This window comes from Lampetra fluviatilis, chromosome 55 (assembly GCF_964198595.1).
Source record: "Lampetra fluviatilis chromosome 55, kcLamFluv1.1, whole genome shotgun sequence".
Taxonomy (NCBI): Eukaryota; Metazoa; Chordata; class Hyperoartia; order Petromyzontiformes; family Petromyzontidae; genus Lampetra; species Lampetra fluviatilis.
This window is the reverse complement of record NC_136329.1, coordinates 5,341,269-5,362,625: the sequence shown is the minus strand read 5'-3', so window position 1 is coordinate 5,362,625 and position 21,357 is coordinate 5,341,269. Positions and strand designations below refer to the sequence as shown.

Below are 21,357 nucleotides of genomic sequence, written 5' to 3'. Positions count from 1 at the left end.
TGGGGCAGTGTGAGTCTGTGGTGTGAGTCTGTGGTGTGAGTCTGTGGTGCAGTGTGAGTCTGTGGTGCATTGTGAGTCTGTGGTGTGAGTCTGTGGGGCAGTGTGAGTCTGTGGGGCAGTGTGAGTCTGTGGTGCAGTGTGAGTCTGTGGGGCAGTGTGAGTCTGTGGGGCAGTGTGAGTCTGTGGGGCAGTGTGAGTCTGTGGGGCAGTGTGAGTCTGTGGGGCAGTGTGAGTCTGTGGTGCAGTGTGAGTCTGTGGTGTGAGTCTGTGGTGCAATGTGAGTCTGTGGGGCAGTGTGAGTCTGTGGTGCAGTGTGAGTCTGTGGGGCAGTGTGAGTCTGTGGGGCAGTGTGAGTCTGTGGGGCAGTGTGAGTCTGTGGGGCAGTGTGAGTCTGTGGGGCAGTGTGAGTCTGTGGTGTGAGTCTGTGGTGCAATGTGAGTCTGTGGTGCAGTGTGAGTCTGTGGGGCAGTGTGAGTCTCAGTGTGAGTCTGTGGTGCAGTGTGAGTCTGTGGGGCAGTGTGAGTCTGTGGTGCAGTGTGAGTCTGTGGTGCAGTGTGAGTCTGTGGTGCAGTGTGAGTCTGTGGTGCAGTGTGAGTCTCAGTGTGAGTCTGTGGGGCAGTGTGAGTCTGTGGTGCAGTGTGAGTCTGTGGGGCAGTGTGAGTCTGTGGGGCAGTGTGAGTCTGTGGGGCAGTGTGAGTCTGTGGGGCAGTGTGAGTCTGTGGTGTGAGTCTGTGGTGCAATGTGAGTCTGTGGTGCAGTGTGAGTCTGTGGTGCAGTGTGAGTCTCAGTGTGAGTCTCAGTGTGAGTCTGTGGTGCAGTGTGAGTCTGTGGTGCAGTGTGAGTCTCAGTGTGAGTCTCAGTGTGAGTCTGTGGGGCAGTGTGAGTCTGTGGTGTGAGTCTGGGGCAGTGTGAGTCTCAGTGTGAGTCTGTGGGGCAGTGTGAGTCTGTGGTGCAGTGTGAGTCTGTGGTGTGAGTCTGTGGGGCAGTGTGAGTCTGTGGTGCAGTGTGAGTCTGTGGTGTGAGTCTGTGGGGCAGTGTGAGTCTGTGGTGCAGTGTGAGTCTGTGGTGTGAGTCTGTGGTGCAGTGTGAGTCTCAGTGTGAGTCTGTGGTGCAGTGTGAGTCTGTGGTGTGAGTCTGTGGTGCAGTGTGAGTCTCAGTGTGAGTCTGTGGTGCAGTGTGAGTCTGTGGTGTGAGTCTGTGGTGCAGTGTTGAGTCTCAGTGTGAGTCTGTGGTGCAGTGTGAGTCTCGGTGTGAGTCTGTGGTGTGAGTCTGTGGGGCAGTGTGAGTCTGTGGGCAGTGTGAGTCTGTGGTGTGAGTCTGTGGTGCAGTGTGAGTCTGTGGTGCAGTGTGAGTCTGTGGTGTGAGTCTGTGGGGCAGTGTGAGTCTGTGGTGCAGTGTGAGTCTGTGGTGTGAGTCTGTGGGGCAGTGTGAGTCTGTGGTGCAGTGTGAGTCTGTGGTGTGAGTCTGTGGGGCAGTGTGAGTCTGTGGTGCAGTGTGAGTCTGTGGTGTGAGTCTGTGGGGCAGTGTGAGTCTGTGGGGCAGTGTGAGTCTGTGGTGTGAGTCTGTGGTGTGAGTCTGTGGTGCAGTGTGAGTCTGTGGTGTGAGTCTGTGGGGCAGTGTGAGTCTGTGGTGCAGTGTGAGTCTGTGGTGTGAGTCTGTGGTGTGAGTCTGTGGGGCAGTGTGAGTCTGTGGTGCAGTGTGAGTCTGTGGTGTGAGTCTGTGGGGCAGTGTGAGTCTGTGGTGCAGTGTGAGTCTGTGGTGTGAGTCTGTGGTGTGAGTCTGTGGGGCAGTGTGAGTCTGTGGTGCAGTGTGAGTCTGTGGTGTGAGTCTGTGGGGCAGTGTGAGTCTGTGGTGCAGTGTGAGTCTGTGGTGTGAGTCTGTGGGGCAGTGTGAGTCTGTGGTGCAGTGTGAGTCTGTGGTGTGAGTCTGTGGGGCAGTGTGAGTCTGTGGTGCAGTGTGAGTCTGTGGTGTGAGTCTGTGGGGCAGTGTGAGTCTGTGGTGCAGTGTGAGTCTGTGGTGTGAGTCTGTGGGGCAGTGTGAGTCTGTGGGGCAGTGTGAGTCTGTGGTGTGAGTCTGTGGTGTGAGTCTGTGGTGCAGTGTGAGTCTGTGGTGTGAGTCTGTGGGGCAGTGTGAGTCTGTGGTGCAGTGTGAGTCTGTGGTGCAGTGTGAGTCTGTGGTGTGAGTCTGTGGGGCAGTGTGAGTCTGTGGTGCAGTGTGAGTCTGTGGTGTGAGTCTGTGGGGCAGTGTGAGTCTGTGGTGCAGTGTGAGTCTGTGGTGTGAGTCTGTGGTGTGAGTCTGTGGGGCAGTGTGAGTCTGTGGTGCAGTGTGAGTCTGTGGTGTGAGTCTGTGGGGCAGTGTGAGTCTGTGGTGTGAGTCTGTGGGGCAGTGTGAGTCTGTGGTGCAGTGTGAGTCTGTGGTGTGAGTCTGTGGGGCAGTGTGAGTCTGTGGTGCAGTGTGAGTCTGTGGTGTGAGTCTGTGGGGCAGTGTGAGTCTGTGGTGTGAGTCTGTGGGGCAGTGTGAGTCTGTGGTGCAGTGTGAGTCTGTGGTGTGAGTCTGTGGTGCAGTGTGAGTCTGTTGTGTGAGTCTGTGGGGCAGTGTGAGTCTGTGGTGTGAGTCTGTGGGGCAGTGTGAGTCTGTGGTGCAGTGTGAGTCTGTGGTGTGAGTCTGTGGGGCAGTGTGAGTCTGTGGGGCAGTGTGAGTCTGTGGTGTGAGTCTGTGGTGTGAGTCTGTGGTGCAGTGTGAGTCTGTGGTGCAGTGTGAGTCTGTGGTGCAGTGTGAGTCTGTGGGGCAGTGTGAGTCTGTGGTGCAGTGTGAGTCTCAGTGTGAGTCTGTGGGGCAGTGTGAGTCTGTGGTGCAGTGTGAGTCTGTGGTGTGAGTCTGTGGGGCAGTGTGAGTCTGTGGGGCAGTGTGAGTCTGTGGTGTGAGTCTGTGGTGTGAGTCTGTGGTGCAGTGTGAGTCTGTGGTGCAGTGTGAGTCTGTGGTGTGAGTCTGTGGGGCAGTGTGAGTCTGTGGGGCAGTGTGAGTCTGTGGTGTGAGTCTGTGGTGTGAGTCTGTGGTGCAGTGTGAGTCTGTGGTGCAGTGTGAGTCTGTGGTGCAGTGTGAGTCTGTGGGGCAGTGTGAGTCTGTGGTGCAGTGTGAGTCTGTGGTGTGAGTCTGTGGGGCAGTGTGAGTCTGTGGGGCAGTGTGAGTCTGTGGTGTGAGTCTGTGGTGTGAGTCTGTGGTGCAGTGTGAGTCTGTGGTGCAGTGTGAGTCTGTGGTGCAGTGTGAGTCTGTGGGGCAGTGTGAGTCTGTGGTGTGAGTCTGTGGGGCAGTGTGAGTCTGTGGTGCAGTGTGAGTCTGTGGTGCAGTGTGAGTCTGTGGTGTGAGTCTGTGGTGCAGTGTGAGTCTGTGGTGTGAGTCTGTGGTGCAGTGTGAGTCTGTGGTGTGAGTCTGTGGTGCAGTGTGAGTCTGTGGTGTGAGTCTGTGGTGCAGTGTGAGTCTGTGGGGCAGTGTGAGTCTGTGGTGTGAGTCTGTGGTGCAGTGTGAGTCTGTGGGGCAGTGTGAGTCTGTGGTGTGAGTCTGTGGTGCAGTGTGAGTCTGTGGTGTGAGTCTGTGGTGCAGTGTGAGTCTGTGGTGTGAGTCTGTGGGGCAGTGTTGAGATGAAAGTCATTTGAACTCTGTCTCTGTGTCTCTGTCTCTGTCTCTCTCTGTCTGTCTCTGTGTCTGTCTGTCTCTCTCTGTGTGTCTCTGTGTCTCTGTGTCTCTCTCTCTGTCTCTCTGACTGACTGTCTCACTGTGTCTCTCTCCGTCTCTCTCTTTGTCTCTCTGTGTCTCTCTCTCTCTGTCTCTCTGTGTCTCTGTGTGTCTCTGTGTGTCTCTGTGTCTCTGTGTCTGTCTCTGTCTCTCTCTCTGTGTGTCTCTGTGTCTCTCTGTGTCTCCGTCTCTCTCTCTGTCTGTCTCTGTGTGTCTCTGTGTCTCTCTCTGTCTCTCTCTCTCTGTCTCTCTGTGTGTCTCTGTGTGTCTCTGTGTGTCTCTCTCTCTGTCTCTCTGTGTCTCTCTGTGTCTCTGTGTGTCTCTGTGTGTCTCTGTGTCTCTCTCTGTCTCTCTCTCTCTGTCTCTCTGTGTCTCTCTGTGTCTCTGTGTGTCTCTGTGTGTCTCTGTGTCTCTGTGTCTGTCTCTGTCTCTCTCTCTGTGTGTCTCTGTGTCTCTCTGTGTCTCCGTCTCTCTCTCTGTCTGTCTCTGTGTCTCTGTCTGTCTCTGTGTCTCTGTGTCTCTGTGTCTCTCTCTGTCTCTCTGACTGACTGTCTCACTGTGTCTCTCTCCGTCTCTCTCTTTGTCTCTCTGTGTGTCTCTGTGTCTCTCTCTGTCTGTCTGTGTGTCTCTCTGTGTCTCTCTGTGTCTCTCTCTGTCTCTCTCTTTGTCTCTCTGTGTCTCTGTGTGTCTCTGTGTCTCTCTCTGTCTGTCTCTCTGTCTCTCTCTTTGTCTCTCTGTGTCTCTGTGTCTGTCTCTGTCTGTCTCTGTGTCTGTCTCTGTGTCTCTCTGTGTCTCTCTCTGTCTCTCTCTTTGTCTCTCTTTGTCTCTCTGTGTCTCTCTGTGTCTCTCTCTGTCTCTCTCTTTGTCTCTCTTTGTCTCTCTGTGTCTCTCTGTCTCTCTCTGTGTCTCCGTCTCTCTCTCTGTCTGTCTCTGTGTGTCTCTGTGTCTCTCTCTGTCTCTCTCTCTCTGTCTCTCTGTGTCTCTGTGTGTCTCTGTGTGTCTCTGTGTCTCTGTGTCTCTCTCTGTCTCTCTGACTGACTGTCTCACTGTGTCTCTCTCCGTCTCTCTCTTTGTCTCTCTGTGTCTCTCTGTGTCTCTCTGTGTCTCTGTGTGTCTCTCTCTCTGTGTCTCTGTGTGTCTCTGTGTCTCTCTCTGTCTGTCTCTGTGTCTCTCTGTGTCTCTCTTTGTCTCTCTTTGTCTCTCTCTCTGTCTCTCTCTTTGTCTCTCTGTGTCTCTGTGTCTGTCTCTGTCTGTCTCTGTGTCTCTCTGTCTGTCTCTCTGTCTCTCTCTTTGTCTCTCTGTGTCTCTGTGTCTGTCTCTGTCTGTCTCTGTGTCTCTCTCTGTCTCTCTCTTTGTCTCTCTTTGTCTCTCTGTGTCTCTCTGTCTCTCTCTGTGTCTCTGTGTGTCTCCGTCTCTCTCTCTGTCTGTCTCTGTGTGTCTCTGTGTCTCTCTCTGTCTCTCTCTCTCTGTCTCTCTGTGTCTCTGTGTGTCTCTGTGTCTCTGTCTGTCTCTCTCTGTCTCTCTGTGTGTCTCTGTGTCTCTGTGTCTCTGTGTCTCTCTCTGTCTCTCTCTCTGTGTGTCTCTGTGTCTCTCTGTGTCTCCGTCTCTCTCTCTGTCTGTCTCTGTGTCTCTGTCTGTCTCTGTGTCTCTGTGTCTCTGTGTCTCTCTCTGTCTCTCTGACTGACTGTCTCACTGTGTCTCTCTCTGTCTCTCTCTTTGTCTCTCTGTGTCTCTGTGTCTCTCTCTGTCTGTCTCTGTCTGTCTCTGTGTCTCTGTGTCTCTCTCTGTCTCTCTGACTGACTGTCTCACTGTGTCTCTCTCTGTCTCTCTCTTTGTCTCTCTGTGTCTCTGTGTGTCTCTGTGTCTGTCTCTGTGTGTCTCTCTGTGTCTCTGTGTGTCTCTGTGTCTCTGTGTGTCTCTCTGTGTCTGTCTCTCTTTGTCTCTCTGTGTCTCTGTGTCTGTCTCTGTCTGTCTCTGTGTCTCAGGAGGAACTAAAGCCTCGGCCTAGCCAGGCGAGGGCCGCCCCCAGGGGGGGTGGGGGGAGGGGCGCCAGAAGGGGCGGAGCCAAGACCCGCAGGAGGACTGGCCCCGCCTCCAACGCCCCAAGCTCCGCCCCCAACGCCCCAAGCTCCGCCCACAACCCCCCTGGACACGCCCCCAACGCCCCAAGCTCCGCCCACAGCAATCCTGGACACGGGAAGAAGGGGTTGGAGGTGAGACGTGCGAGGAGAGACACGGGGAGAGAGACACGGGGAGAGAGACACGGGGAGAGAGACACGGGGAGAGAGACACGGGGAGAGAGACACGGGGGGAGAGACACGGGGAGAGAGACACGGGGAGAGAGACACGGGGAGAGAGACACGGGGAGAGAGACACGGGGAGAGAGACACGGGGAGACACGGGGAGAGAGACACGGGGAGAGAGACACAGGGAGACACGGGGAGAGAGACACGGGGAGAGAGACACGGGGAGAGAGACACGGGGAGAGAGACACGGGGAGAGAGACACGGGGAGAGAGACACGGGGAGAGAGACACGGGGAGAGAGACACGGGGAGACACGGGGAGAGAGACACGGGGAGAGAGACACAGGGAGACACGGGGAGAGAGACACGGGGAGAGAGACACGGGGAGAGAGACACGGGGAGAGAGACACGGGGAGAGAGACACGGGGAGAGAGACACGGGGAGAGAGACACGGGGGGAGAGACACGCGGAGAGAGACACGGGGAGAGAGACACGGGGGGAGAGACACGCGGAGAGAGACACGGGGAGAGAGACACGGGGAGAGAGACACGGGGAGACACGGGGAGAGAGACACGGGGAGAGAGACACGGGGAGAGAGACACGGGGAGAGAGACACGGGGAGAGAGACACGGGGAGAGAGACACGGGGAGAGAGACACGGGGAGAGAGACACGGGGAGACACGGGGGGAGAGACACGGGGAGAGAGACACGGGGAGAGAGACGCGGGGAGAGAGACGCGGAGAGAGACACGGGGAGAGAGACACGGGGAGAGAGACACGGGGAGAGAGACACGGGGAGAGAGACACGGGGAGAGAGACACGGGGAGAGAGACACGGGGAGAGAGACACGGGGAGAGAGACACGGGGAGAGAGACACGGGGAGAGAGACGCGGGAAGAGAGACACGGGGAGAGAGACACGGGGAGAGAGACACGGGGAGAGAGACACGGGGAGAGAGACACGGGGAGAGAGACACGGGGAGAGAGACACGGGGAGAGAGACACGGGGAGAGAGACACGGGGAGAGAGACACGGGGAGAGAGACACGGGGAGAGAGACACGGGGGGAGAGACACGGGGGGAGAGACACGGGGAGAGAGACACGGGGAGAGAGACACGGGGAGAGAGACACGGGGGGAGAGACACGGGGAGAGAGACACGGGGAGAGAGACACGGGGAGAGAGACACGGGGAGAGAGACACGGGGGGAGAGACACGCGGAGAGAGACACGGGGAGAGAGACACGGGGGGAGAGACACGCGGAGAGAGACACGGGGAGAGAGACACGGGGAGAGAGACACGGGGAGAGAGACACGGGGAGAGAGACACGGGGAGAGAGACACGGGGAGAGAGACACGGGGAGAGAGACACGGGGAGAGAGACACGGGGAGAGAGACACGGGGAGAGAGACACGGGGAGAGAGACACGGGGGGAGAGACACGGGGAGAGAGACACGCGGAGAGAGACACGGGGAGAGAGACACGGGGAGAGAGACACGGGGAGAGAGACACGGGGAGAGAGACACGGGGGGAGAGACACGGGGGGAGAGACACGGGGAGAGAGACACGGGGAGAGAGACACGGGGGGAGAGACACGGGGAGAGAGACACGGGGAGAGAGACACGGAGAGACACGGGGAGACACGGGGAGAGAGACACGGGGAGACACGGGGAGAGAGACACGGGGAGAGAGACACGGAGAGACACGGGGAGACACGGGGAGAGAGACACGGGGAGAGAGACACGGGGAGAGAGACACGGGGAGAGAGACACGGAGAGACACGGGGAGACACGGGGAGAGAGACACGGGGAGAGAGACACGGGGAGAGAGACACGGGGAGAGAGACACGGGGAGAGAGACACGGGGAGAGAGACACGGGGAGAGAGACACGGGGAGAGAGACACGGGGAGAGAGACACAGGGAGACACAGGGAGAGAGACACGGGGAGAGAGACACGCGGAGAGAGACACGCGGAGAGAGACACGGGGAGAGAGACACGGGGAGACACGGGGAGAGAGACACGGGGAGAGAGACACGGGGAGAGAGACACGGGGAGAGAGACACGGGGAGAGATACACGGGGAGAGAGACACGCGGAGAGAGACACGGGGAGAGAGACACGGGGAGAGAGACACGGGGAGAGAGACACGGGGAGAGAGACACGGGGAGAGAGACACGGGGAGAGAGACACGGGGAGAGAGACACGGGGAGAGAGACACGGGGAGAGAGACACGGGGAGAGAGACACGGAGACACAGGGAGAGAGACACGCGGAGAGAGACACGGGGAGACACGGGGAGAGAGACACGGGGAGAGAGACACGGGGAGAGAGACACGGGGAGAGAGACACGGGGAGAGAGACACGGGGAGAGAGACACGCGGAGAGAGACACGGGGAGAGAGACACGGGGAGAGAGACACGGGGAGAGAGACACGGGGAGAGAGACACGGGGAGAGAGACACGGGGAGAGAGACACGGGGAGAGAGACACGGGGAGAGAGACACGGGGAGAGAGACACGCGGAGAGAGACACGGGGAGAGAGACACGGGGAGAGAGACACGGGGAGAGAGACACGGGGAGAGAGACACGGGGAGAGAGACACGGGGAGAGAGACACGGGGAGAGAGACACGGGGAGAGAGACACGGGGAGAGAGACACGGGGAGAGAGACACGGGGAGAGAGACACGGAGACACGGGGAGAGAGACACGGAGACACGGGGAGACACGGGGAGACACGGGGAGACACGGGGAGACACGGGGAGACACGGGGAGAGAGACACGGGGAGAGAGACACGGGGAGACACGGGGAGAGAGACACGGGGAGAGAGACACGGGGGGAGAGACACGCGGAGAGAGACACGGGGAGAGAGACACGGGGGGAGAGACACGCGGAGAGAGACACGGGGAGAGAGACACAGGGAGACACGGGGAGAGAGACACGGGGGGAGAGACACGCGGAGAGAGACACGGGGAGAGAGACACGGGGAGAGAGACACGGGGAGAGAGACATGCGGAGAGAGACACGGGGAGAGAGACACGGGGAGACACGGGGAGAGAGACACGGGGAGAGAGACACGGGGAGAGAGACACGGGGAGAGAGACACGCGGAGAGAGACACGGGGAGAGAGACACGGGGAGAGAGACACGGGGAGAGAGACACGGGGAGAGAGACACGGGGAGAGAGACACGGGGAGAGAGACACGGAGACACGGGGAGACACGGGGAGACACGGGGAGACACGGGGAGACACGGGGAGAGAGACACGGGGAGAGAGACACGGGGAGACACGGAGACACGCGGAGAGAGACGCGGGGAGAGAGACACGGGGAGAGAGACACGGGGAGAGAGACACAGGGAGACACGGAGACACGGGGAGAGAGACACAGGGAGACACGGGGAGACACGGGGAGAGAGACACGGAGACACGGGGAGACACGGGGAGACACGGGGAGACACGGGGAGACACGGGGAGAGAGACACGGGGAGAGAGACACGGGGAGAGAGACATGGGGAGAGAGACACGGGGAGACACGGGGAGAGAGACACGGGGAGACACAGGGAGAGAGACATGGGGAGACACGGGGAGACACGGGGAGACACGGGGAGAGAGACACAGGGAGACACGGGGAGACACGGGGAGACACGGGGAGACACGGAGACACGGGGAGAGAGACACAGGGAGACACGGGGAGACACGGGGAGAGAGACACGGGGAGGGAGACACGGGGAGACACGGAGACACGGGGAGAGAGACACAGGGAGACACGGGGAGACACGGGGAGAGAGACACGGGGAGGGAGACACGGGGAGACACGGAGACACGGGGAGAGAGACACAGGGAGACACGGGGAGACACGGGGAGAGAGACACGGGGAGACACAGGGAGAGAGACACGGGGAGAGAGACACGGGGAGACACGGGGAGACACGGGGAGACATGGGGAGACACGGGGAGAGAGACACGGGGAGGGAGACACGGGGAGAGAGACACGGGGAGAGAGACACGGGGAGACACGGGGAGACACGGGGAGACACGGGGAGACACGGGGAGACACGGGGAGAGAGACATGGGGAGACACGGGGAGAGAGACACGGGGAGGGAGACACGGGGAGACACGGAGACACGGGGAGAGAGACACGGGGAGGGAGACACGGGGAGGGAGACACGGGGAGACACGGAGACACGGGGAGAGAGACACAGGGAGACACGGGGAGACACGGGGAGAGAGACACGGGGAGACACGGGGAGACACGGGGAGACACGGGGAGACACGGGGAGAGAGACACGGGGAGAGAGACATGGGGAGAGAGACACGGGGAGACACGGGGAGAGAGACACGGGGAGAGAGATACGGGGAGAGAGACACGGGGAGAGAGATACGGGGAGAGAGACACGGGGAGACACGGGGAGACACGGGGAGAGAGACACGGGGAGAGAGACACGGGGAGACACGGGGAGAGAGACATGGGGAGACACAGGGAGAGAGACACGGGGAGGGAGACACGGGGAGACACGGAGACACGGGGAGAGAGACACAGGGAGACACGGGGAGAGAGACACGGAGACACGGGGAGACACGGGGAGACACGGGGAGACACGGGGAGAGAGACACGGGGAGAGAGACATGGGGAGAGAGACACGGGGAGACACGGGGAGAGAGACACGGGGAGACACAGGGAGAGAGACACGGGGAGACACGGGGAGACACGGGGAGAGAGACACGGGGAGAGAGACATGGGGAGACACGGGGAGACACGGGGAGACACGGGGAGAGAGACATGGGGAGACACGGGGAGAGAGACACGGGGAGGGAGACACGGGGAGACACGGAGACACGGGGAGAGAGACACAGGGAGACACGGGGAGACACGGGGAGAGAGACACGGAGACACGGGGAGACACGGGGAGACACGGGGAGACACGGGGAGAGAGACACGGGGAGAGAGACATGAGGAGAGAGACACGGGGAGACACGGGGAGAGAGACACGGGGAGAGAGATACGGGGAGAGAGACACGGGGAGACACAGGGAGAGAGACACGGGGAGACACGGGGAGAGAGACACGGGGAGAGAGACACGGGGAGACACGGGGAGACACGGGGAGAGAGACATGGGGAGACACAGGGAGAGAGACACGGGGAGGGAGACACGGGGAGACACGGAGACACGGGGAGAGAGACACAGGGAGACACGGGGAGACACGGGGAGAGAGACACGGAGACACGGGGAGACACGGGGAGACACGGGGAGACACGGGGAGAGAGACACGGGGAGAGAGACATGGGGAGAGAGACACGGGGAGACACGGGGAGAGAGACACGGGGAGAGAGATACGGGGAGAGAGACACGGGGAGACACGGGGAGAGAGATACGGGGAGAGAGACACGGGGAGACACGGGGAGACACGGGGAGAGAGACATGGGGAGACACGGGGAGAGAGACACGGGAAGACACGGGGAGAGAGACACGGGGAGAGAGACACGGGGAGACACGGGGAGACACGGGGAGAGAGACATGGGGAGACACGGGGAGAGAGACACGGGGAGGGAGACACGGGAAGACACGGGGAGAGAGACACGGGGAGACACGGGGAGAGAGACACGGGGAGACACGTGGAGACACGCGGGGAGACACGGGGAGATACGGGGGGGGGAGACACGGGGAGAGAGACACGGGGAGAGAGACACGGGGATAGAGACATGGGGAGAGAGACACGGGGAGACACGGGGAGAGAGACACGGGGAGAGAGAGACACTGGGAGACACAGGGAGAGAGACACGGGGAGACACGGGGAGAGAGACACGGAGACACGGGGAGACACGGGGAGACACGGGGAGACACGGGGAGACACGGGGAGACACGGGGAGAGAGACACGGGGAGAGAGACATGGGGAGAGAGACACGGGGAGACACGGGGAGAGAGATACGGGGAGAGAGACACGGGGAGACACGGGGAGACACGGGGAGAGAGACACGGGGAGAGAGACACGGGGAGACACGGGGAGACACGGGGAGAGAGACATGCGGAGACACGGGGAGAGAGACACGGGGAGGGAGACACGGGAAGACACGGGGAGAGAGACACGGGGAGAGAGACACGGGGAGACACGGGGAGACACGGGGAGACACGCGGGGAGACACGGGGAGACACGGGGGGGGGAGACACGGGGAGAGAGACACGGGGAGAGAGACACGGGGAGAGAGACACGGGGAGAGAGACACGGGGAGACACGGGGAGAGAGACACGGGGAGAGAGACACGGGGAGAGAGAGACACTGGGAGACACAGGGAGAGAGACACGGGGAGACACGGGGAGAGAGACACGGGGAGAGAGACACGGGGAGAGAGACATGGGGAGAGAGACACGGGGAGACACGGGGAGAGAGACACGGGGAGACACGGGGAGAGAGACACGGGGAGAGAGATACGGGGAGAGAGACACGGGGAGACACGGGGACAGAGACACGGGGAGAGAGACACGGGGAGACACGGGGAGAGAGACACGGGGAGACACGGGGAGAGAGACACGGGGAGAGAGACACGGGGAGAGAGACACGGGGAGAGAGACACGGGGAGAGAGACACGGGGAGAGAGACACGGGGAGAGAGATACGGGGAGAGAGACACGGGGAGACACAGGGAGAGAGACACGGGGAGAGAGACACGGGGAGACACGGGGAGAGAGACACGGGGAGAGAGACACGGGGAGACACGGGGAGACACGGGGAGAGAGACATGGGGAGACACGGGGAGAGAGACACGGGGAGGGAGACACGGGAAGACACGGGGAGAGAGACACGGGGAGACACGGGGAGAGAGACACGGGGAGACACGGGGAGACACGGGGGGGGGAGACACGGGGAGAGAGACACGGGGAGACACGGGGAGAGAGACACGGGGAGAGAGACACGGGGAGAGAGACACGGGGAGACACGGGGAGAGAGACACGGGGAGAGAGACACGGGGAGAGAGAGACACTGGGAGACACAGGGAGAGAGACACGGGGAGACACGGGGAGAGAGACATGGGGAGAGAGACACGGGGAGACACGGGGAGAGAGACACGGGGAGAGAGACACGGGGAGACACGGGGAGAGAGACACGGGGAGAGAGACACGGGGAGACACGGGGAGAGAGACACGGGGAGACACGGAGAGAGACACGGGGAGACACGGGGAGAGAGACACGGGGAGAGAGACACGGGGAGACACGGGGAGAGAGACACGGGGAGACACGGGGAGAGAGACACGGGGAGACACGGGGAGAGAGACACGGGGAGGGAGACACGGGGAGACACGGGGAGAGAGACACGGGGAGAGAGACACGGGGAGGGAGACACGCGGAGACACGGGGAGAGAGACACGGGGAGAGAGACACGGGGAGACACGGGGAGAGAGACACGGGGAGAGAGACACGGGGAGGGAGACACGGGGAGACACGGGGAGAGAGACACGGGGAGAGAGACACGGGGAGAGAGACACGGGGAGACACGGGGAGAGAGACACGGGGAGAGAGACACGGGGAGGGAGACACGCGGAGACACGGGGAGAGAGACACGGGGAGAGAGACACGGGGAGACACGGGGAGAGAGACACGGGGAGACACGGGGAGACACACGGGGAGGGAGACACGGGGAGAGAGACACGGGGAGACACGGGGAGAGAGACACGGGGAGGGAGACACGGGGAGAGAGACACGGGGAGACACGGGGAGACACGGGGAGAGAGACACGGGGAGACACGGGGAGAGAGACACAGAGACACAGAGAGACAGATAGAGAGACACAGAGAGACAGAGACACAGAGACACAGAGACACAGAGAGAGACAGAGAGACACAGAGAGAGAGACAGAGAGACACAGAGACACACAGTTACAGAGAGAGACACAGAGAGACACAGTTACAGAGAGACAGAGAGACAGACAGAGAGACACACAGAGACAGACAGAGACACACCAATCACCCACTAAGCACCTTTCCCCGTGGCGAGCGGAGTCAGACAGGGGTGCCCACCCCTGTCGGGCCTCCTCTACGCCCCGAGGGGGCGATCATCCGGGTATCGGCGTAGCCACACACAGCTCGTCACAGGCTACATCATCGCGGGGAGATGATGCAGCCGGCGCGGGCAGACCGACGGCGCCCGGTAGCTGGGCGTCCACCTCGGAGGGCCCGACGTCACCCGGCGAAACTGGCCCGAACTGGGGGACCGGTTCGAGGCCAGGTTGGCGGCATGGGCGCGCCGCCTAGGCCCCGGCGATGTCCTTCAGGGGGCGGGTGCTGGTGGGCAACAACCTGGCGGCCGCGGTGCTGTGGCACAGGGCGAAGACCCTCCAGCCCCCGGAGTGGCTACTCGGCGGGGGAGCAGCCCGCTCGCTCGCCCACTTCGCGTGGCACGGGAAACATTGGTTGAGGCCGGGAGTCCTCCGCCTACCGGTGGGCGAGGGCGGCCAGGGCCTGGTGGACATCCACGCCAGGGTGCTGACCTTCAGGCTGCAGACCGTGCAGCGACTGCTGTACGGCCTGGGTGGCACCCACCCTCGCCTTGCCGAGAGGCGCCGGGGGTGCCCTGGGCTACGGAAGAGAAATGTTCCTGTTAGACCTGGCCCGGGTCGACTACGCGGGGCTGCCGGCCTTCCACCGGAGCCTCCTGGACGCGTGGCGCAGTCTGGCCTGGGAGAGAGAGGAGACCCGCAATGCACGCTCGGGCAGTTCCTGCGCGAGCCGCTGTCCACCAACGGCCGCTTCGCTGAGATCCGAGAGGAAGCGACGCTGGCCCGCCGCCGTTTCACCTCGGCGGGGATTCGAGCGGTGGGGGACTTGGTGCGGAACCGCGACCGGCACTCGGCGTGGAGGTCCGCGGCCGACGTCGGGCGGCGCCGCCGGACTCCGCGCCGGCGCTGGCCGGTGGGGAGTCCGGCTGGTGCGGGCGGCGATGCGGGAGCTGCGGCTGCGGCTCGAGGCGCCCGAAGACGGCGCCCCCCCCCCCCTCTCCTCATTCCCCGAGCTGCGGCTAACCTGCGCCCGGCCCACCGGGGGCGAGATGACTCCGGCAAACTACTAAAGCTCGGCAGCTGCCAGAGCGTGCCCTTTCGGGGGCGCGCTGAAGGGGGCGCCGTACGCGCGCAGCGTCAAGGCGCTGCGCTGCCGGGAGCTGGCGGAACTCCCAGACTCCAGGCGGAGGAGAGCGCCTTGGCACCGTCGGGCGCGGCCACCCCCCCAGTGGGGCCGCCTGTACAAGCCCCCCGTCACCAAACGCTGTGGGGACCTGCAGTGGAGGCTGCTCCACTGGACGGTGCCCTCGGCCGCGTGGCAGAATAAGATCACTCCGGAGGCGTCAGACCGATGCGCACCGGTATGTGGGGTGCGCGCGGCTGTCCCCGCTGTCCCCGCTGTCCGACATCTCAACGGAACTTTGGATGAGCTTCCGGAAAAACTGGTTCGCGTACGCAGTAGCGTACCTACCCAACAAGAGCCACGACCTTGTGAATTTCATTTGTGCACAGGCCAAGGGCTCACACAAATATGCAAATGACTCCGGCGCAATTGCGCTGGGGTCAATGAAGTTGCCCTAAAAGTCTGTAACTGTCAGAGGTGTGGACTCGAGTCATGTGACTTGGACTCGAGTCAGACTCGAGTCATGAATTTGATGACTTGCGACTCGACTTGGACTTGCATAACAATGACTTTGTCCCACCTCGGGTAACTGTGTCTCTCTCTCCCTGTCTCTCGTTCTCTCTCTCTGTCTCTCACTGTCTCTCTCTTTGTCTCTGTGTCTCTCTCTCCCTGTCTCTTTGTCTCTCTGTGTGTCTCTCTGTGTGTGTCTCTGTGCACAGGATGTGGACGTGCAGGATGATGAGGAGGAGGAGGGGCAGGAGGAGGGGGCAGCAGCCGCAGGAAGAGGTGGAGATGAAGACCAGGTGCGGACACTCGCTACACACACACACACACATCTGTGTGTGTGTGTGTGTCACTGTGTGTGTGTGTCACTGTGTGTGTGTGTGTGTGTCACTGTGTGTGTGTGTGTCACTGTGTGTGTGTGTGTGTGTCACTGTGTGTGTGTGTGTCACTGTGTGTGTCACTGTGTGTGTGTCACTGTGTGTGTGTGTGTGTGTCACTGTGTGTGTGTCACTGTGTGTGTGTGTGTGTGTCACTGTGTGTGTGTCACTGTGTGTGTGTGTGTGTGTCACTGTGTGTGTGTGTCACTGTGTGTGTGTCACTGTGTGTGTGTGTGTGTGTCACTGTGTGTGTCACTGTGTGTGTGTCACTGTGTGTGTGTGTCACTGTGTGTGTGTCACAGTGTGTGTCACTGTGTGTGTGTGTGTGTGTCACTGTGTGTGTGTCACTGTGTGTGTGTGTGTGTGTCACTGTGTGTGTGTCACTGTGTGTGTGTGTGTGTGTGTCTGTGTGTGTGTGTGTCACTGTGTGTGTGTGTGTGTCACTGTGTGTGTGTGTGTGTGTCACTGTGTGTGTGTGTGTGTGTCACTGTGTGTGTGTGTGTCACTGTGTGTGTCACTGTGTGTGTGTCACTGTGTGTGTGTGTGTCACTGTGTGTGTGTCACTGTGTGTGTGTGTGTGTGTCACTGTGTGTGTGTCACTGTGTGTGTGTGTGTGTGTCACTGTGTGTGTGTGTCACTGTGTGTGTGTGTCACTGTGTGTGTGTGTGTGTGTCACTGTGTGTGTCACTGTGTGTGTGTCACTGTGTGTGTGTCACAGTGTGTGTCACTGTGTGTGTGTGTGTGTGTGTCACTGTGTGTGTGTCACTGTGTGTGTGTGTGTGTGTCACTGTGTGTGTGTCACTGTGTGTGTGTGTGTGTGTCACTGTGTGTGTGTGTGTGTCACTGTGTGTGTCACTGTGTGTGTGTCACTGTGTGTGTGTGTCACTGTGTGTGTGTCACAGTGTGTGTCACTGTGTGTGTGTGTGTGTGTGTCACTGTGTGTGTGTGTCACTGTGTGTGTGTGTCACTGTGTGTGTGTGTGTGTGTCACTGTGTGTGTGTGTGTCACTGTGTGTGTGTGTCACTGTGTGTGTGTGTGTCACTGTGTGTGTGTGTGTCACTGTGTGTGTGTGTCACTGTGTGTGTGTCACTGTGTGTGTGTGTGTCACTGTGTGTGTGTGTCTGTGTGTGTGTGTGTCACTGTGTGTGTGTGTGTGTCACTGTGTGTGTGTGTGTCACTGTGTGTGTCACTGTGTGTGTGTGTCACTGTGTGTGTGTGTGTCACTGTGTGTGTCACTGTGTGTGTGTGTCACTGTGTGTGTGTCACTGTGTGTGTGTGTCACTGTGTGTGTGTGTGTCACTGTGTGTGTCACTGTGTGTGTGTGTCACTGTGTGTGTGTGTGTCACTGTGTGTGTGTGTGTGTCACTGTGTGTGTGTGTCACTGTGTGTGTGTGTGTCACTGTGTGTGTGTGTCACTGTGTGTGTGTGTGTGTCACTGTGTGTGTGTGTCACTGTGTGTGTGTGTCACTGTGTGTGTGTGTGTGTCACTGTGTGTGTGTGTGTCACTGTGTGTGTGTGTCACTGTGTGTGTGTGTGTGTCACTGTGTGTGTGTGTCACTGTGTGTGTCACTGTGTGTGTGTGTGTGTGTGTCACTGTGTGTGTGTGTGTCACTGTGTGTGTGTGTGTCACTGTGTGTGTGTGTCACTGTGTGTGTGTGTGTCACTGTGTGTGTGTGTGTGTGTCACTGTGTGTGTGTCACTGTGTGTGTGTGTCACTGTGTGTGTGTGTGTCACTGTGTGTGTGTGTCACTGTGTGTGTGTGTGTGTGTGTCACTGTGTGTGTGTGTCACTGTGTGTGTGTGTGTGTGTGTCACTGTGTGTGTGTGTGTGTCTGTGTGTGTGTGTGTCACTGTGTGTGTGTGTCACTGTGTGTGTCACTGTGTGTGTCACTGTGTGTGTGTGTCACTGTGTGTGTGTGTGTCACTGTGTGTGTGTCACTGTGTGTGTGTGTGTCACTGTGTGTGTGTGTGTCACTGTGTGTGTGTCACTGTGTGTGTGTGTCACTGTGTGTGTGTGTGTCACTGTGTGTGTGTGTGTGTCACTGTGTGTGTGTGTCACTGTGTGTGTGTGTCACTGTGTGTGTGTCACTGTGTGTGTGTGTCACTGTGTGTGTGTGTGTGTGTGTCACTGTGTGTGTGTGTGTGTGTGTGTCACTGTGTGTGTGTGTGTCACTGTGTGTGTGTGTGTCACTGTGTGTGTCACTGTGTGTGTCACTGTGTCACTGTGTGTGTGTGTGTGTCACTGTGTGTGTGTGTCACTGTGTGTGTGTCACTGTGTGTGTGTCACTGTGTGTCACTGTGTGTGTGTGTGTCACTGTGTGTGTGTCACTGTGTGTGTGTCACTGTGTGTCACTGTGTGTGTCACTGTGTGTGTCACTGTGTGTGTGTGTGTGTGTCACTGTGTGTGTGTGTCACTGTGTGTGTGTCACTGTGTGTGTGTGTCACTGTGTGTCACTGTGTGTGTGTGTGTCACTGTGTGTGTGTCACTGTGTGTGTGTCACTGTGTGTCACTGTGTGTGTCACTGTGTGTGTGTGTGTCACTGTGTGTGTCACTGTGTGTGTGTGTGTGTCACTGTGTGTGTGTCACTGTGTGTGTGTGTGTCACTGTGTGTGTGTGTCACTGTGTGTGTGTGTGTGTGTCACTGTGTGTGTCACTGTGTGTGTGTGTGTGTCACTGTGTGTGTGTCACTGTGTGTGTGTGTGTGTGTCACTGTGTGTGTGTGTGTCACTGTGTGTGTCACTGTGTGTGTGTCACTGTGTGTGTGTGTGTCACTGTGTGTGTCACTGTGTGTGTCACTGTGTGTGTCACTGTGTGTGTGTGTGTCACTGTGTGTGTCACTGTGTGTGTGTCACTGTGTGTGTGTGTCACTGTGTGTGTGTGTGTCACTGTGTGTGTGTCACTGTGTGTGTGTGTGTCACTGTGTGTGTCACTGTGTGTGTCACTGTGTGTGTGTGTCACTGTGTGTGTGTGTGTCACTGTGTGTGTGTGTGTCACTGTGTGTGTGTGTGTCACTGTGTGTGTCACTGTGTGTGTGTGTCACTGTGTGTGTCACTGTGTGTGTCACTGTGTGTGTGTGTCACTGTGTGTGTCTCTGTGTGTGTGTGTCACTGTGTGTGTGTGTGTCACTGTGTGTGTCACTGTGTGTGTCACTGTGTGTGTGTGTCACTGTGTGTGTCTCTGTGTGTGTGTGTCACTGTGTGTGTGTGTGTCACTGTGTGTGTCACTGTGTGTGTGTGTGTCACTGTGTGTGTGTGTGTCACTGTGTGTGTGTGTGTCACTGTGTGTGTGTGTGTCACTGTGTGTGTGTGTGTCACTGTGTGTGTGTGTGTGTCACTGTGTGTGTGTGTGTCACTGTGTGTGTGTCACTGTGTGTGTGTGTCACTGTGTGTGTGTCACTGTGTGTGTGTGTCACTGTGTGTCACTGTGTGTGTGTGTGTCACTGTGTGTGTGTCACTGTGTGTGTGTGTGTCACTGTGTGTCACTGTGTGTGTCACTGTGTGTGTGTGTGTGTGTGTCACTGTGTGTGTGTGTCACTGTGTGTGTGTGTGTGTGTCACTGTGTGTGTGTGTGTGTCACTGTGTGTGTCACTGTGTGTGTGTGTCACTGTGTGTGTGTGTGTCACTGTGTGTGTCACTGTGTGTGTGTCACTGTGTGTGTGTGTGTCACTGTGTGTGTCACTGTGTGTGTGTGTGTCACTGTGTGTGTGTGTGTCACTGTGTGTGTGTGTGTGTGTCACTGTGTGTGTGTGTGTCACTGTGTGTGTGTGTGTGTGTGTGTCACTGTGTGTGTGTGTGTCACTGTGTGTGTCACTGTGTGTCACTGTGTGTGTGTGTCACTGTGTGTGTGTGTGTCACTGTGTGTGTGTGTGTCACTGTGTGTGTGTGTGTCACTGTGTGTGTCACTGTGTGTGTGTGTCACTGTGTGTGTGTCACTGTGTGTGTGTCACTGTGTGTGTGTGTGTGTCACTGTGTGTGTGTGTCACTGTGTGTGTCACTGTGTGTGTGTGTCACTGTGTGTGTCACTGTGTGTGTCACTGTGTGTGTGTGTCACTGTGTGTGTCTCTGTGTGTGTGTGTCACTGTGTGTGTGTGTGTCACTGTGTGTGTGTGTGTCACTGTGTGTGTGTGTGTCACTGTGTGTGTCACTGTGTGTGTGTGTGTCACTGTGTGTGTGTGTGTGTCACTGTGTGTGTGTGTGTCACTGTGTGTGTGTGTGTCACTGTGTGTGTGTGTGTGTCACTGTGTGTGTGTGTGTCACTGTGTGTGTGTCACTGTGTGTGTGTGTATGTGTGTGTCACTGTGTGTGTGTGTGTCACTGTGTGTGTGTCACTGTGTGTGTGTGTGTCACTGTGTGTGTGTGTGTCACTGTGTGTGTGTGTGTCACTGTGTGTGTGTCACTGTGTGTGTCACTGTGTGTGTCACTGTGTGTGTCTGTGTGTGTGTGTCACTGTGTGTGTCACTGTGTGTGTGTGTCACTGTGTGTGTGTGTGTCACTGTGTGTGTGTGTCACTGTGTGTGTGTGTGTCACTGTGTGTGTCACTGTGTGTGTGTGTGTCACTGTGTGTGTGTGTCACTGTGTGTGTGTGTGTCACTGTGTGTGTGTGTGTCACTGTGTGTGTGTGTCACTGTGTGTGTGTGTGTGTGTCACTGTGTGTGTGTGTCACTGTGTGTGTCACTGTGTGTGTCACTGTGTGTGTGTGTGTGTGTGACTGTGTGTGTGTGTGTCACTGTGTGTGTGTGTGTCACTGTGTGTGTGTGTCACTGTGTGTGTGTGTCACTGTGTGTGTGTGTGTCACTGTGTGTGTGTGTCACTGTGTGTGTCACTGTGTGTGTGTGTCACTGTGTGTGTGTGTCACTGTGTGTGTCACTGTGTGTGTGTGTCACTGTGTGTGTCACTGTGTGTGTGTGTCACTGTGTGTGTCACTGTGTGTGTGTGTCACTGTGTGTGTGTGTCACTGTGTGTGTGCGTGTGTCACTGTGTGTGTGTGTCACTGTGTGTGTGTGTGTCACTGTGTGTGTGTGTCACTGTGTGTGTCACTGTGTGTGTGTGTCACTGTGTGTGTCACTGTGTGTGTCACTGTGTGTGTGTGTCACTGTGTGTGTGTGTCACTGTGTGTGTGTGTCACTGTGTGTGTCACTGTGTGTGTGTCACTGTGTGTGTGTGTCACTGTGTGTGTGCGTGTGTCACTGTGTGTGTGTGTGTCACTGTGTGTGTCACTGTGTGTGTGTCACTGTGTGTGTCACTGTGTGTGTGTCACTGTGTGTGTGTGTCACTGTGTGTGTGTCACTGTGTGTGTGTCACTGTGTGTGTGTGTCACTGTGTGTGTGTCACTGTGTGTGTCACTGTGTGTGTGTGTCACTGTGTGTGTGTGTCACTGTGTGTGTGTGTCACTGTGTGT

General features: G+C 58.4%; 1 protein-coding gene across 1 annotated transcript in view; it reads left to right on the top strand.

Annotated features, from left to right (window-relative positions):
* Positions 1 to 21,357, top strand: part of SEC63 (SEC63 protein translocation regulator) — a gene marked incomplete at its 5' end in the record, with an annotated part of 64,790 nt that overhangs the window by 27,073 nt on the left and 16,360 nt on the right. Inside the window, 2 exons of the mRNA XM_078879937.1 lie at positions 5,718 to 5,945; positions 15,799 to 15,882. Of these exons, the coding sequence (XP_078736063.1) occupies positions 5,718 to 5,945; positions 15,799 to 15,882 (312 nt within the window). The remainder of the gene's footprint in view (positions 1 to 5,717; positions 5,946 to 15,798; positions 15,883 to 21,357) is intronic.